The sequence below is a fragment of the Hippoglossus stenolepis genome, chromosome 16 (assembly GCF_022539355.2).
Source record: "Hippoglossus stenolepis isolate QCI-W04-F060 chromosome 16, HSTE1.2, whole genome shotgun sequence".
Lineage (NCBI taxonomy): Eukaryota > Metazoa > Chordata > Actinopteri > Pleuronectiformes > Pleuronectidae > Hippoglossus > Hippoglossus stenolepis.
The window spans coordinates 21210329-21226675 of NC_061498.1; the positions used below are offsets into that span (position 1 = coordinate 21210329).

General features: G+C 41.0%; 1 protein-coding gene across 7 annotated transcripts in view; it reads left to right on the top strand.

Annotated features, from left to right (window-relative positions):
- The window catches only part of nbr1b (NBR1 autophagy cargo receptor b), a 45775-nt gene that overhangs the window by 16333 nt on the left and 13095 nt on the right, over positions 1-16347 (top strand). For 4 of the 7 annotated variants that reach the window (XR_004698567.1, XM_035180648.2, XM_035180651.2 and 1 more), the window contains exons 6-16: positions 832-909; positions 989-1242; positions 2451-2576; positions 3700-3906; positions 4088-4247; positions 6229-6312; positions 6525-6710; positions 7056-7172; positions 8137-8212; positions 10702-10812; positions 12185-12355. Coding sequence is in view for 6 of the 7 variants with exons in the window: in XM_035180648.2 (XP_035036539.1) it covers positions 832-909; positions 989-1242; positions 2451-2576; positions 3700-3906; positions 4088-4247; positions 6229-6312; positions 6525-6710; positions 7056-7172; positions 8137-8212; positions 10702-10812; positions 12185-12355 (1570 nt within the window). In the remaining variant the exon portion in view is untranslated. The remainder of the gene's footprint in view (positions 1-831; positions 910-988; positions 1243-2450; positions 2577-3699; positions 3907-4087; positions 4248-6228; positions 6313-6524; positions 6711-7055; positions 7173-8136; positions 8213-10701; positions 10813-12184; positions 12356-16347) is intronic. The other 3 variants (XM_035180649.2, XM_035180653.2, XM_035180652.2) reach the window with 2 other exon arrangements.

Sequence of the window (16347 nt, forward strand, 5' to 3'; positions counted from 1 at the left end):
TGAACCCCAACTTACCCCTTACGACTGTGCCGGCAGTGTGTAAGTGATGAGTGGTAGAAAAAGTGCTGCATATAGATGCACTGTATGAATGTGTGTGTAAATGTGTGAATGGCAAAACTGTACTGTGAAGAGCTTTGATTGGTCATCAAGACTAGAAAAGTGCTACATAAATACAGACTATAAACCATTATATTTATAAGCCTATTATTGAATGTTTATTAGAAACTCTCTTTTAAAACCAGATTGGACACATGAAAAATCTGGAGCAGAGGAATTATTCCATTTATCTATCGGTCAAATGTTCAAACTTAACCTGCTCTCGAGCAGGTTAGCAGTTCATCGCAAGTTACCATGGTGTTTTGACATTGTAAGAAGTGAACCAACTTCATGGGACAGAAAACCCTGAATAACCTCAATAACCACAAATCTCTTGCTCCATATTTTCCTCAAAAGGTAGTCCGATATATAGGTTACTGTACATTTTTAGAGGGATGTTGATTAGACAGAAGATAAAGTTAAAGACAGCTATAGGAATACTTTAGTATGTACATTCAGTGGTGTGGATGATAAAATAGTTGGTGGCTGATGGTGAAAGTATAAAATCTGCCATTTTGGATCCGCCCCTGTGTCCAAATCTGTGCCAAAATGAATGGCTGTTTATTTGTCCATGTCCGATCCTTCCTCCAAGTTATATGGAAATCCGTTCACTAGTTTTTGCTTAATCCTGCTGGAAAACAAATAAAGCAAACAACACTAGCAGAGGTAATAGGCTGATAAAGATGTAAACATGCAGTTTTTACTGACTGAATATTCTCTTCTCCTGTTAATCAGGTTATCCTGAAAGAAGTGAAAGGCACCAAAGAAGAAGACAAGACTCCTCCAGCGTGGTTCACCTCCTACATGGAGAAGGTAAGAAGGTCACACCGTCGCTGGACACCGGAGAAGCCAAGACATGTATTCTTACACTCTTCTGATTTCATCCCTGCAGTTTAAGGACCAGGTGGTTCGGGAGGCGGTGGAGAAGATCTGCAGGGAGTTCTCTGGACAGTGCTGCATCCACAAGCCCCTGGGAGTGGGAGGGGCAGCAAGTGGAGCAGGGGGAAGTAGAGGGGAAGCAGTAGCTGGGGCAGAGGCACAGCAGGTTCCTGAGGTGTCGTCCACCCTGCCTGGAGCGCCATCCTCCTCCACTCCTCCCTGCTCCTCCTGCAGGGGACAGACCACTGGAGGAGGCTACCAGTGCAGGTATATGTTTTTAGCATCTTATTGGCCAGTCACAAGTCACTTTGAATGTGTGCATCACCTAAATGAGTGAAAAGTCACAAACAAAGTCCTGCTGTCATTGTCATAGTTAGTCATTATAAAGCTACTGTCAATGAAACATTTTCTGCAGTTTTATGGGCATATTCATTCGAGAGAGAGAGCGAGATGCAAGTAGCAGTGTCTGGACATCATTGTGGTTTTAGGGGTCTTTTCACAGCTATTAACTGAACAATAATACACTGATCAGGCCTTAATGAAGGCCACAGTGCCTGCATAGAAAATTTCTGTCCCGTGGCAAATGATCGCTGATTCAAAGGATTGCTTTTTACATTTTGATCTAGCATAGCTTACATATTAGTAATTATGTGTATGGTGTTTTATATGTTGACGTGAGGTCTTTTTAAAGTTAATCTTGTATAGCTTTTGTGAAAGCCAAATCTGTATTTTAAGAGAATAAAAGGGCAGGGAGCAGAGGAGCCTGCAGACAGTGTTCGACCTGCTATGTGGGATTCTGTTATGACTACCTTTAATAAAAGTAGGCGTATATACTCAACTAAATACCAGGACACTACGGTATGAAGCCATATATCTTCAGATCTTACAATAACAATAAAAACCAAGGCTAGAGTGCTTTTACTTTGAAACAGGTACAAGTTTTTCAACATTTATGTCGTGACATATTCAACAGATACACAGTGAAACTGTGGTCAAAGATTATTTTCAATGTCTATTTTGCTGTGAACCGGACATGATATGCATAGAAACTAGGCGGTACCCGACTCTCCCACGATTGGGACGTTGCTGAGACATGCGTCTCACACAGGCAGTGAATGAATTGCAAGACGTTCTGTGACGCACACGCACCACTCACGCATCCAGTGTGGCCCGGGCATCAATTCTTTCCCTGATATCTCAGACATTAGGATGGGACTGTTAACCTGAACAGTCTTACTCCAGCCACTCTGCTTTTTAACAATTATATAGTAACAAACAGTCCTCTGTCATTGGATTCCAAGGTATAATTTGTCAATGTAGGTAGTGAAACTGTGTACTCATAGTCACAATGTCAGCTCTTTAGAATTACCCTTTCACTCCTCTGCTTTGCCCTCCCTTTTCTAACTGTCTCTCTACACTCTCTGTACCTCTCTCCTTGGCCTGCCCTTCTTCCCTCCATCTCTGTCTCTCATCAGTGTGTGTACGTCCTGTACTCTGTGCGAACCCTGCAGTTTCTCTCATGATCCCAGTCACAACCTGGTGAGAGCGAGGACTCCTCTGTCCATCCCGGAACACGGATCACCTGCCCCTGACCACAGCAAGTACGACACCTTTTTGTCTTGTCTTCAGTTCTTTAAATAATTTGTATTTTGACGTAAAGGGGAAGAAGCCTCTAGAACAGAGGTCTTCAACAGGGGGTCCGTGACCCCTAGGGGGTCCGCGGAGGTACTGCAAAGGGGTCGCGAAATTTTTGGTTGATTAGACAATTTATTATATTTTTTTAATTAGTAATTTTTTTTCCACAAATTTAAATGTCTTTAAATACACATTAACATGGTCAAGACTGCAGCCTGAGGCTGATATGACCCTCTGCCTGACAACCTCCATCCGTCCAAGGTTAGATAAGTTGTGTGCTACTCATCAGGGTCAGACATCTCACTAATGTGGGAGTATGTGTACCATCCACAGATGGCTTGAGGATTCACTGTCCCTTCTACATGTATATTTAAAATAAAAACATGAATCTGTGAATTATTTTAATAGCTCAGTGTTGTATGCAAGATGTATGTTTATAAATGGCAGTGGCACCTTGCACATGTTTAAAATAAAAACATGAATATATGAACCTGTGTATTATTTGAATAGCTTAGTATTGAATGCACAATAACAGGGTAGCTATGTTTATACATGGCACCAGGCCCAGTTTAATATAAAACACAATTTTATACAATATATATAGTAGGGGGTCCCTGCTCCATCTCTCCATCAGTTTGGGGGTCCTTGGCCTGAAAAACGTTGAAGACCCCTGATCTAGAAGATATAAACAAATCATCACATTATTCAATGCAGACCCTTCCTCGCTCCATATGCAAATAAACATGTACATCATTTCTGCTCACAAAATGAAGTGAGAATTTACTCAGCAGAAAAAAGCAGTTGACTGAATAGGCAGGGCGAAGATGAGTGTATAAACATCAATAGTCTAATATTGCAGTTGTGTTATAACATGAACAGAGGCAGTCTCCTGTTATACAACATTTCTACCCAATAATTTTGCCTGGTTAAAGAAATACGATTCAAATGTTTTATATATCACTGTACACAATTTTATGGGAACGTTTTTAAGGAAATGTCACTTTACACATATTACCTGGCTTAGGGGTCCTCTGCCAATTTGAGCGTGTGGGCCCCAGTTCATCCTCATTTTATGTTTTCCCTCTTCAGGTTCTACAGGCGAGGTGACCGCAGTTTCCGCAAGGCGGAGAAGCAGCGGCTCAAAGCAGAGAAACGCCTGCTTAAAGCTGAGGTCAAAGAGATCCGCAAACAGCTGAGGATGGAGAGGCGGGGCATACAGTGGAGCTCTTCCCACAGAGATGGAAGCTCCTCCCCCGTCCTTCTGCAGCCTCGAGCCACCCAGCACAACAGCCCAGAGTATGTCACCAAAAAAACAAGAGAAAAACATGTAAAATGATTCACATATAGATTTGTTTACATTTGCTGGGAGGTGCCACATATGATGAACACAGATGCTTTAACACTGATGGAAATAAAAAATCTTTAAACGAAAAACTTCAGGTAAATGCTGAATAAATAGATTTTATTTCTTGCCCAGGCGTCCAAAGCGTCCCTGTCCGCTGGTGGTTCCAACCATGACTGCTGCATTTCTGGACGAGAACCTTCCTGATGGAACCCGACTGCGTCCTGGGACTAAGTTTATTAAGTACTGGAAGATGAGGAACACTGGGACTATCAGCTGGAGTGCTGATACTAAGGTACAGTCCTCTACAGTACCCCTCTGCACTTTTCTCATTAGAGCTTATCCTTCTGGCATTATCGGTTTGGTTGGATTGGTTGGTCAATACGCTCTCATCTGACCCAATTGTCATTGGAGGGACAAGGTTATATTTCTTTTAGAAGGAAAAAAGAGCAATCTCCAATAATCAATTATTTTCAATAGCATTAACTTTGTGTTTAAAGCTGAAGGAGGCAAATGTGGCTTTAGTGGTAGAGCAGATTATCCACTAATCGGAAGGTCAGAGGTAAGAGCTCTGCCCTTACCCCATGCCTAGATAATGCACTTACTACCATAAAAACTTTTAACAGGGAAAAAAATTGGCAGAAACCTCAGAGAGTGACACAAGTGAGGGATCCCTGTCCCAGGATGGACAGAAATGCAATAGATGTTGCGTGTAAGAAAGCACATCAACCAAATAACATTTACAACATTGATGAGAAAAGACAGTGTTTAATAAAAATGAGAGGTGTATCAATGTGTAAAGTATTCATAAATAAGAAAAGTTCTGACAGATGAAGGGAGCAGTAATGATAGAGGTATTGCCTATTATATCATAGTATATGTGAGTAGGCATATTGTATATTTAAACAATCTAGTTGTAATTATAAATTCAAACGATAAAGCAGAGGGACTATGGGGAAGAATTCAAGTCAGTAACATGTATTGATGAGACATTAATGTTATGAAGGGGAAGAAGAGGAAAGAGAAGCTCCATGTGTCCCCTCCCATAATCTAGGCCTATAACAGCATAACTAAGAGCAGGTCCAAGACAGACCTGAACCAGCTCTAATATAAGCTTTATCGTAAAGGAAGGTTTTAAGCCTACTCTTAAACGTAGAGAGGGTGTCTGCCTCCCAAACTGAATGCTGGGAGCGCAGTGCTCTAGTGGGGTGATATGGAACTATGAGCTCTTTAAGGTATGATGGTGACATTATCCAGGACATGGTTGCACCTTACACCCAAGCCCGTCCACTCTGTTCTGCATCTGCCAATCGGCTTGCTGCTCCCTCACTGCGAGGGACAACTAGCCACCCAACAAAAACACTTTGCTGTCCTGGCTCCTAAATGGTGGAATGAGCTCTCCATTGACATCTGGACAGCATAATGTCTACACATCTTCCCCCGCAGACTAAAGACACATCTCTTCCGACTATACCTTGAATAAAATAAATAAAATAAATAAAATAAATAAAATAAATAAAATAAATAAAATAAATAAAATAAATAAAATAAAATAAACTTCAGTTTAGTTTCACTTATATGGCACTTACATGTAGCACTTGTAAGTGCCATATAAGCCTGATTTGGAGGTAACAAAGACATGGGCTCTTTTTTCTGCATCTTTTTGAGACAGAATGTACCTAATGTTTGCAATGTTATGAAAAGGCAGTGTGTGAAATTTATTGCAAATGTAAATCAAAGGATAAATCTGGAAAACCCCTGGTTCCTGGTGGTTTCGCTGGAGGGAAGGGCGATTGCCATCTATAGTAGCTATATCATTAGATAATGCATCTCTGAGGGACCAAATATTACAACTTCTGTTTTGTGTGAGTTTGATATAAGAAAAGTGTTGCCTTTTAACACAATAGTATTGACTTGAAGTTGAATTTGTGTCCACCTGGTAATTGGATGTCTAGAATTCTATCTTAGCACTTTTTTTCGTCTCCACCAGCTCCTGAGTGAGATATTTGGCTTTCTCTCCACTGTCCTCACCATTTGTTCTCTGACTGTGTCTGTCTGCTGTTTGGTAATGAGCAGGGAGTGGACAGTAGGTCTATCAGAGATCTTTCACTCAAATCAGCTGCCTGCTGCTGCTGATGAGGGTGGTGAGACTCAAACACTAAAGCTATTAAAACAAAATGGATACACTGAGTGGACAGCAGAATATTTGATAATTCTGTGTGACACCATTACATACGGTTAGTGTTTAGTTTAGCATCACTGTTTGTTTCTTGCAGTTGAAGTTCATGTGGGGGAACCTAGCGGTGGGATCTGGGGACCGTTGGAGAGAAGTGTCTGTTCCCTTCCTTCAGCCAGGACAGGTGAGATATCAAGAGGGAAGTTTTCATTTTCAATTATCTTTAGAAAAGCATGCTACATTTTTCACCTAGATCATATTGGCTGCTTTCTCTATGTGGCACTGAATTAAATGGATCTCGTCAGCACATTACTGCCCCCTGACTCTTGCTTTGTATTTTATATCCTTGCTTTCCTGTTATGTCGCTGACCCACTTCATTTGTTCTGCATATTCAGGTCGGGATAGTGAGCGTGGCTCTGTGTGCTCCTTCTGTGGAGGGCTCCTACACCTCCCACTGGCGCCTGGCCCACGCTGGGGAGCAGTTTGGACCGAGGGTGTGGTGCAGTATTGTGGTCGACCCTCTGGCCCCTGCACCCATGATGGCTGATGGGATACTGGTGTCACCCTGTGTCACACCACAGGTAGAAGAAATAGGTGGATGAATGTTGAAGAAATTCATTGAAATTCAGCGATATAAATAAGAAATATACTAGATATAAACACTTTATATGTATTGGGGGTGTCCTCAATGTACTGGTATTGACGACAACCGTGATAAATGAAAAAAATTATATTGATATTATATCAATATATAATAAGACTATTATTAAATTTGGTATCATGATATTATTATGTGTTTTTTGCTACTCTCTCCAAATATGTATGTGGATAGTGTTTGATGAAATACACCCAGTGAGACATACAGTAAAATTCTATTGGAAAAAGTGAACTAATCTAACTGAAATGGTTGTCATTTCTTCATGCAGGGTAAAAACCCAGTGGCCAAGGATGGAAAAGCCTGTGCAGCTTCTAGAGAGCAGCCTCTAATGTCAGTGGACCAGGAAGAGTACTTCATCCCCTCTGTAGACCTGCTCACTGCGCAGGTAATAACAATCACAACACTGCTGTACACTTTGCATTAGGGCTCCAAGTCATTTACTTATACTTTTTTATAATTTATTTTCTACTCTTTCCACAAGCTGAACAGGGTAACTTAACCAATGCCAAGTACCAATCTGATATCAGCCCTCTGAAATAATCCTTAAATCAAGTCAAGTCAAGAAATCTTTATTATCCCAGAGGGGCAATTTCTAGTACAGCTAGCAATCAGTGCATGACAAAAACAGACAATCAATAAATAAAATGTGAATAAATACAATCTAAAAATCACATAGACTCCTTAAAAAGGCAGATGACAGCAGGGACAAATGAGCTTTTAAAAGGACCAGAGGGAAGCAACACAAACTCTTTAAAAAGTGGATGACTCGGAATACATGATTTGGACAAGACTGACTGAGCCCTCCTCTAAGACCTCATCTTATAAAGATGAGGATGGTGATTTTGCTGCACAATTTAACAATGCACTGTATTAGATTTTTTTTTTTAGAGACAATAACCCAAACCAACAGATAAAGGTAAACATGAGGACAGACTCGATAAAGCAAGAATAAAACATTTTCGTAAAGTTAAAATCAACATTAAAACCACAGAGCTGCCAGAAAAAGCACATATGCACAAGCACAAGTGCTGTGCCTGTTTTAAACATTTCTGTTTCCTTGGCCTGTGTAAATGCTCTATAGCTATTTTTGAAAGATTTTCTTGTCATTAGTGAGACTCTAACAGTTCTACAAAATACTGTCACTTTTTTATTGTTTGTGTGCTAGATGTTGTATGCAGAGCTTTTTATAAACAGTGTATGGTGCAGAGTGAAGTTAGAAAACGTTTATGTTTATCCTACCTGGTTTATCTACAATTAATATTTTATTGTCAATGTTTTTCACATTCACTTCCTATATTTCCCTTAAGGCCGCTTCTTTAATTAGCTGTCTGATGTTGTTTATCTGTCAGGATCTTCTCTCCTTTGAGCTGCTAGACATCAACATCGTTCAAGAGTTGGAGAGTGTCCCAAACAACACCCCTGCTGGTAAGAATAGTTTTAGTGGTTCAAAGTGATTGGGTCCAGAGAGTGAGTGTGTTGTACTCCGAGTATGACGCTAATCCCACTGTTGATCGTATTAAGGACAGAGCTGTCATAATATCACATTTTCACTACACAATTATTGTGAACAAAAAAATTCACAATGACATTGTTATCAGGATATTTATAGAAAATATGATGTCAGTAATAATATATATCAGTATACAAAATATATAAATATCAGTCAAATTTATCTTAGACTCTGATTATAGTGTGTTTTGCCTCTTTTTGGCAAAATAATATATCACAAAATACCAGTAGTGGAGAGTTATATATATATATATAACCTTAAATCAATTTTACAGTGGCTTTTGACCTAAACACGTTGGCAATCCAGCGCATTGTAAACTATCACATTCGAGTCAATAATCTAGCTATGGACAGAGCAACTTCTGGGTCTGCACTAAAGTGCAGCCCGGGCCACAATTATCTGTCTGAACCTGATTAAGCCAGAGAGAATCAGCTGAGCCCTCCCTGATTTTGACAGGAATTCATTTTTTTGTGTCTGAACCCGACGGTAGCTACCCCCGATTTCAGGCACGTGCAGCATAAAAAAATCAAGTATATAGCCCAGCCAACGGGATCAAACACGAATATCATATAAAACATTAAGTCCAAAGCCAGGGCTCGGTCTGCATGCCGAAGTGTCCTTGTGCAAGACACTGAACCCTAAACTGCCCCTGGGGGCTGTGCCAGCAGTGTGTAAGTGAAGCGTGTCATAGAAAAGCGCAGCATAGAGAGGCTCTATATGAATGGGTAAATGTTTCTGTTGTGTAAAGCTCTTTGATGATCATTAAGACGGGAATAGCTCTATGTAATGTAACTTGGTCCATTCAAAACCATTTTAAGGGCTTGTCCAAGTTTCTGAAACAATGTCTACATCCACAAACACAAAAAGTGATAATTCAAAAACCTGATCATACCTGACTGTCTGTGCAAACACTAAGTGTTCAAAAGCTGGTCCTGCTAAACCAGTATCAATGATGTTGTGCAATAATGCATTAAACGTGATACCATAAAATGGTGTGCCTTCCGGCATTCAATAAATTTGGTTATCAAAATAAAATATAAAATAATATTTTATTATTAATATTAAATAATAACTTTAATTGATTAAAGTTACCTCGGGGCACCACCCTTCAAAGGAAGGGAAAAGATAGCCAATTTATTGATTAAGTCTCATAAAAGTACTAACTACAAATTTGGAACTCTGATTAACAATTAAATTAATAGTTATAACCAAAATTACCATATAGATAGTTAGCTAAGTTGAAGGATATGGAGTTCTTGACAGTGTAGAGGTTGGCGAAATTCACTTATGCAACATTAATGAAAAAACATTTGTGAAAGAAAAACATTTATTATGAATATAATAAAGTATAAAAACACAAATTACTAACGGTGTACTTACTAAACAAAGATAGGTATGACTATGCATGTGTGTGTGTCTGTGTGAGTCAGCGTGCTTTCAAAATGGCGGCTGGCCAAAGTGATAACACCCTTCCCCCCCCCTACTGGAATGTTTACGACCTGTAGAGATAATTAGGTGAAGAGTTATGCGTGTGTCTGTGTGTGTGCCAAATTAGACAAAGTTACTAGATGCATGCAAGGAAGGACTGAAGAGCATAACTAACATTAACTTTCAAAATAACTTGTAAGCACAATATCACAGCAACATTAATCTAACTTATAAACATCAAACAGTATCGAATAAACAGTCTTTGCTTAGCCTAGTATAATTATTAAGCCCAGTTGTGTTACCCGTCAGTGGAAAGGGGAAAAAGAGTTGCTGTGCAGTTCGCAGTTTTGTGAAGTCGTCTTGCTGGTTTGTGGCTCCTGACTTTGTGGGTCTGTTGAGCTGTGTAGCTCAGTTGCTGGTTGAAGTTTTCCTGCAGGATATCGCGTCACTGCTAGGAGGTTGGTAGAGCTTGGGTTGCGAGGAGGTTTCCTTGGTGAGATGAGCTGGAAGCTGCACCTTTGTGCTCCTCTCGAAGAGTTGGATGGAAAGAGAAGATGTGAGCTGGAGAAGCCAGGCTTCTTCCCTCGGCGATGCAGGGAAAGAGGCTGGACAGCCTTGTCCCTTGGAGGGATTGTAGAAAAGAGACAAAAGAGGGGAAGACCTGGCCTTATATTGGCCCGGTGACCTCACAGGTCATCGGGTCCAGAGTGACCAATGGGAGTTGAAACCTGTGTCCCTGGGGGGGGTTTCACACCTCTGTGTGACGTTGCCGCACCCTGGGAGGCCTTGCTCTGGTTTTCTCCAGGAAAAAGAACATGTGCTCAAGGCTTTTGACTACCCATGTAGGCCGAAGGGTATCCACAAATTCCATGTCCCAACAATGATGTAGTCCTACTGCAATTACAAATAAGGTAGCCTGTGCCAGACTGGAGTTGATGTAAATATTCCTCTCTCTCTGCTAATTTCCTCCATTCAGACATGACTCCCTGCATATCCCCTCTGCCTCAAGATGGCCACCTGCAGGACAAGAGCAGTCCATCTTTGGGTCTGATCCAGGAAGAGGCAGAGGTCATCAACAGCATCATGGGTAATGGAGTTTTCTTCATCATACTTTTTTAACTCCTTGATGGAATTTTGTTGAGGTAAAGATAAGCTGCTCGTATACATGCACAGAACTCCGGAGATCCTCCACAGTTTCTCCGGAGGAGGTGTATGTGCTCTGACTGGTCCACTAGTATAAAATTTGTCGAAAGTCCAGTGGAGTTGATGTCAGAACACAGCAGGAGATCCTCTGCTGGATTCATCACGAGCGAGTAGGGGGTGTTGAAGCTTCTAACATGGGACAGATGCAAAAATGAAAAAAACTACAACAAAATAAATATCTCTGTGTGAAAAAGTGAAGTCACACGTAGAAATAACTGATTAAGATGTCAAGAGGATCTTTGGTAATAAGAGCAGACACCAATGTCGATGTGCTGTAAACAAAATGAAGTGATCTACAGTACACAGCAGAGTTAATATGTGACATCCTGCCTCTGCCTGAGGGGTGAGGGGTGAGGGGTGAGGGGTGAGGTGGTGCAGACCACCCCTCACCTGAATCCTGCTGAAAATTTGATTATGTTGTGAGCACGTCTGAGCGGAGAATCTCCTGCTGCGTTGCGCATGTGTGAAAGGCATCCTGGGCATCCTCTGCTGGACATGTCTTAAAACTGCTATACTGTAGTGTCCTAGCAGGAATGCTTCTCAGCATACAGCAGGGCAACAGACTTGTGTACTGCTCTTTTATATTTTGCATGTTCTTCTACAACATTTTCACTATTTACACTCTTAATTTGTGTCATACAATTAGTAATCAGGAGCGAGTTATGCCAGGAGGGACGTGTGAGCACACTTAGTCAAGCTTGGTTAAAATTATAGTGTTTCACTCTATAATGTGCCCATTTATTTGAATCTGCTCCAAAATGTAATTGGGTCTTCCTTGGGCCATGTCCCAACCCTTGACAAAATGTCATGGAATTTAACCAAAGTAAATAATAGAACATTTTTTGTTGAAGTTTCAGTATGACAGTCTCTATCTCTTTGAAATTAATTAGAAGTAATGCAGTTGATTATTAATGGCAACTTCTCTGTATCAGTTTTGCAGAGATATGTGATGAAATAAGAGAATTAATGGCAAAATATTTTCAGAAATTAGTCCCCCCTTTTTACTAATGAAAACAGAAATGAAATCGTCAGAGACACTTTACTGTCTTATAATTACACTCACATGTTTTTCATGTTGTCATTTAGGAAAAGGTCTACATGTGTTTGGTTTGATGTTTGTCACTGATCAGCTAAGGACAAGCTGAAGATGACATTGTTGAATGCGACTGTGTGGGTAGAGTAGGACACACAGGGCTGGTTAATGAGCTCTCTCGTCTGTGCCTCAGAACACTTGTCCTCTTGTTACTGGTCCTCAGATGTCCCCCATGGGGCAGGATCTGGAGCTGAGGGGGGCGGAGTCCCGGCTCAGGAGGAGGGGGAGGATGATATCAGTGGCTCTCAGTTTGTTTGTGAAACTGTGATTCGCTCGATGACCCTGGAGGAGGCCCCCGACCACGCCCCTCTGAGAGGGTCCCGACCAGGGACAGGTAAAAGAAGCAGTTACTGGACTGAAGACAGGTCACTGGTCTGTAGCCGTCCATGGAAATTGTTTACTAGCCTGCAGGTTTTTAGATTGTCCTCCAATTTGAGTCTGCTGTTTTTGTTTCCCAGCCTACATACAGAGTAAGTTAAAAATAAGATGAATTAAAGATAAGAGTTGGTAAAAGAGTCATTATTTTAAAAATGGATCATTTTGGAACATTCAACAAAAACCAGGAACCCAGTCATACTACATATCAATAAGGCTACAGATTTCAGTCCCCCACTGTGTCATGACATTTGTTTTGGGGAAGAATGTTGAAAATATTAATTCACTGGTTAGTCAGCGTCTTCCAATACAGGAACTTAACTACCTACAAGTTAATGTTCTCTCTTTTTCCGGCTTTTGATTTTGTCTCTGGACACTTTGTGGAAAAGTCCTGGAGCTAAACTTCAGCCAGGCCAAATTTCTCCCGCTCTCCTCCACTGCAAACTTTTCACTAAAGTTGATTCACGAAAAAGCTCCACCTTCCTATGTTGAAGCAGCTAAGCCCTCCGCTGGACAAAACCATAACACTTTTAACCCGTAAAAATTCTGCCCTCTTACAGGTGTAATGATATTTGATTGTATTGACAAGCTTGTTTGTAAAACTATAGAAGCACCACCAATCACAGAGCTCTCTGACATGTATTGTAGATTCTAGTCAAAGAAAGACCCACAGGGCTTTAGGCCTTAAAAAATCTTAAATCTGTTAAAATTGTACGTACTAGGTGTCAAATAAGTATGTCGTAATTATATCTACATGCAGCATGCGTAGTTTTTAAGGTAGGAATTGATCTCAGTAAACTCTGTTTGGCTATGCATATCTTTTGTCTCTGTAGTTTAAGACATAACATGGTGCTTCGAGGGTTATTCTCTACTAGGCTACTTCACCTTGTCTTCAATTATGGGGAAGTGTAAGTAATTCTAGAACTCTGACTCTTTCATATCTGTCATACTTGACAAAAATCATAAATTTAATTTATTATGGTGTTTAAATCTTAAATTGAACTTAGTGAAACCTACAGAAATCCTGCTAATAGGACACAGGGATATTTGTTTTCTCTTTTTGTGCTTGACTTTTTTGAAATCTGACAAAGTGGTGTTGAGAGGGTTCTTTACTTTGACACATTTGTATTTTATGAAAATGGATTTGAGCATTATTCTGCAGCTTTACTGTTTTTGACTCCCTCAGCTCTCATCATTCTGTTCCTTTGGCAGACGTTAGTTGTTTTCAGTGAAACAGCTCTGATAAAGCCACTGTGCTCTGCCCACTCAGCTCCATGCTGTCATCTACATTAGCAGCTAGCTGATGAAATAGCTTTTTGTGGTATTCTCACGTCAAAATGACTGAGCCCTGTCTTAGATCCTGTTCTCACGTCAGCTATCTTACATTAGATTCCTCAAAACAACACTCACCCATATGGGTAGTTCAGCAGGTGTGCCAGGTTGGAATAGAGGAATATTTCTCTTGGTTATCTCTCTTTCTTTAAAGGTTCAGTGTGGTACTCAGAGTGGTGAATTGTCAGGTCAAATTAAAGAACCTCAGTGGTTCTTACTGAAATATATGAGTTTATTATACACAGATCTGTTGACAGATAAGATTCTTGGTACAGCTCATGTGCAGACAGCCACACTGTAAATCTTATAACACAAGCACTTTAGTATTAAACCTTATTGGAAGGGAAGAGGTGAGAGGATGAGGGTGAAGTGGAGTTGAGTGGAGTTGAGTTGAGTTAAGACTTAATTTCCAGAATGCTCTTCTGAAGTTTGTCTTGTGTCCAAAGACAAACATAGTTTCACTCAAAGCAAGTACATATACACACTGAATGCATCACACAATATGAATGTATTATACAAATGAAGAGAGCAACCAACAATGAAGATAATATTCTTAAAAGTTATATAGTATCCAACGGTAAAATCATTAAATTTTTTACACTTTTGTTTAAACTGTCTTTTGGGTACTTTTATCAAGAAATGGATCCCTGTCCGACAACAACAAACATAAATTTATTATATTATGTTCTATATATATATATATTTTTTTTTTTCTTTAGAATATAGGACAAGATGTTGAATATGCCTTGTACGTTTGTCTGCATACAGCAGCCTTTTCTTCTCATTCGCTTCATCAACATTATACTGCCAGGGTACTGTCAGTTCTACGAAATAAATGACTCGCAGGGTGTTGGACCAGAGTATCAGGTCAGGTCTTAGGGTGGTCGTGATAATATGTGATGGGACTGTAAGCCACTGGCCCACATCCACCAACATCTCCCAGTCTCGGGCCTGCTCCAACTGACGACTCCTGGTCAGTGGAGGAGGCCCTGTCTGTCTCTGTTCCCCTCACGGACAAATGTTGTCCTTTGAACTGCTTCTGATGTTTTGGATGGTAAGGCCTTGGTTCTCTTTGTATCTATTGTTTCTGCAAGGCGTTTGAGTACCTGGCTGTGTTTGCATGTGTACTTACCTTCGGAGAGACTTATTAAACAAAAAGTGAGGATGTGCCTGAGGGTAGCTGGAGTTGAGCATAGTGGGCAGGATGGATCTTCATTCAGCCATGGCTGTAGGTTTTGGGTGAGGGAAGGATGTCATAGGTTGCTAGAAGCAGGAAGCTAATCCTGCTTGCTTCCATTCCCCACAGGTCCTTCCAGCTGATCTTTATTTTTCTCTATGCTCTCCCATTTCATCCACTGTCTGGATTGAGTGACAGTCTTTGCACATCTTGCTGCCTACTCCTGACGCCGGATATCCAGAACTACCAGATCGGTGCTCTAAAGGAGTTGCCTTGTTCCACAAGGGTCTACTCAGACCTAGGCCCAAACCTCCTCTTCGTGTTGAACCTGGCCCACAATGTCAGCGTGCTGGAAAGCTGCTTTTGACTTGAGATAGGCAGCTCAAGGATGCCGTGTCCATACAGGCCAATGTTGCTCAGACATCTTGGGACTCCTAATGACTTTCTCACATAAGAGTTGATCATTCTCTTCATGTTCTCAACTCTTGTGATAAGAACTTCAACTACTGTAAGTTGCCACACCAGTCGGGGTAACAGGCCAAACTGTAAGCACCTTAGCTTGCCAGGAAGCATAGACTGGTTGATGTTCTTAAGGCCACTGTTGACATCCTGCTTCAGTTGCTGGACCTGCTCGCAGTCTTTGAGGCTTGCATCATAGCATCGTCCAAGGCTTTTTATAGGTTTCTCAGACACTGTTGGAATGGGTTCTCCATTAATGTAGAACCTATGGTCTCTTACCTATGCTTCTCGATTTTGATGGATTGATCCTCATTCAGGCCCATGTGATGTTTTCTTCAAGTTTCCCTAGCAACCGTCTGGTGCATGGTGCTGTTGTGGTCACGGTTGTCATGTCGTCCACGTGGGCCCTGATTAGTGTTAATCGGACCGCTGACTTTTTTCGCTCCCCACCTACTACCCATTTTGAAGCTCTAATAATCACCTCCATTGCCATGGTGAATGCTAGTGGGGAGATAGTGCAGCCAGCCATGATGCCTATTTCGAGATGCTGCCATATGGTGTAAAATCTGGTGTCGTGAAGCAGAATTGAAATTGAATAAGATCTTTGAAGTAGGCTTTAACCAAATGTATGAATGGCTCTGGTACTTTGAAGAAGTCGAAAGCAGCCCAGAGGACACTATGTGGTTCTGACCCAAATGGGTTAGGGTTAGGGTTAGATCAAGGAAGATCAATGAATCAATCAAATTTTATTTGTATAGCCCATATTCACAAATCACAATTTGTCTCATAGGGCTTTAACCAGGTGTGACATCCTTTGCCCCTAACCCTCAACAAGAGTAAGGAAAAACTACCAAAAAAAACAGGGGAAATAGAACATAGAAACCTCAGAGAGCCACATGTGAGGGATCCCTCTCCCAGGACATACAGAAGTGCAATAGATGCCACGTGTAATGGAGAACATCAGAAAGACAAGGGTAGTTACA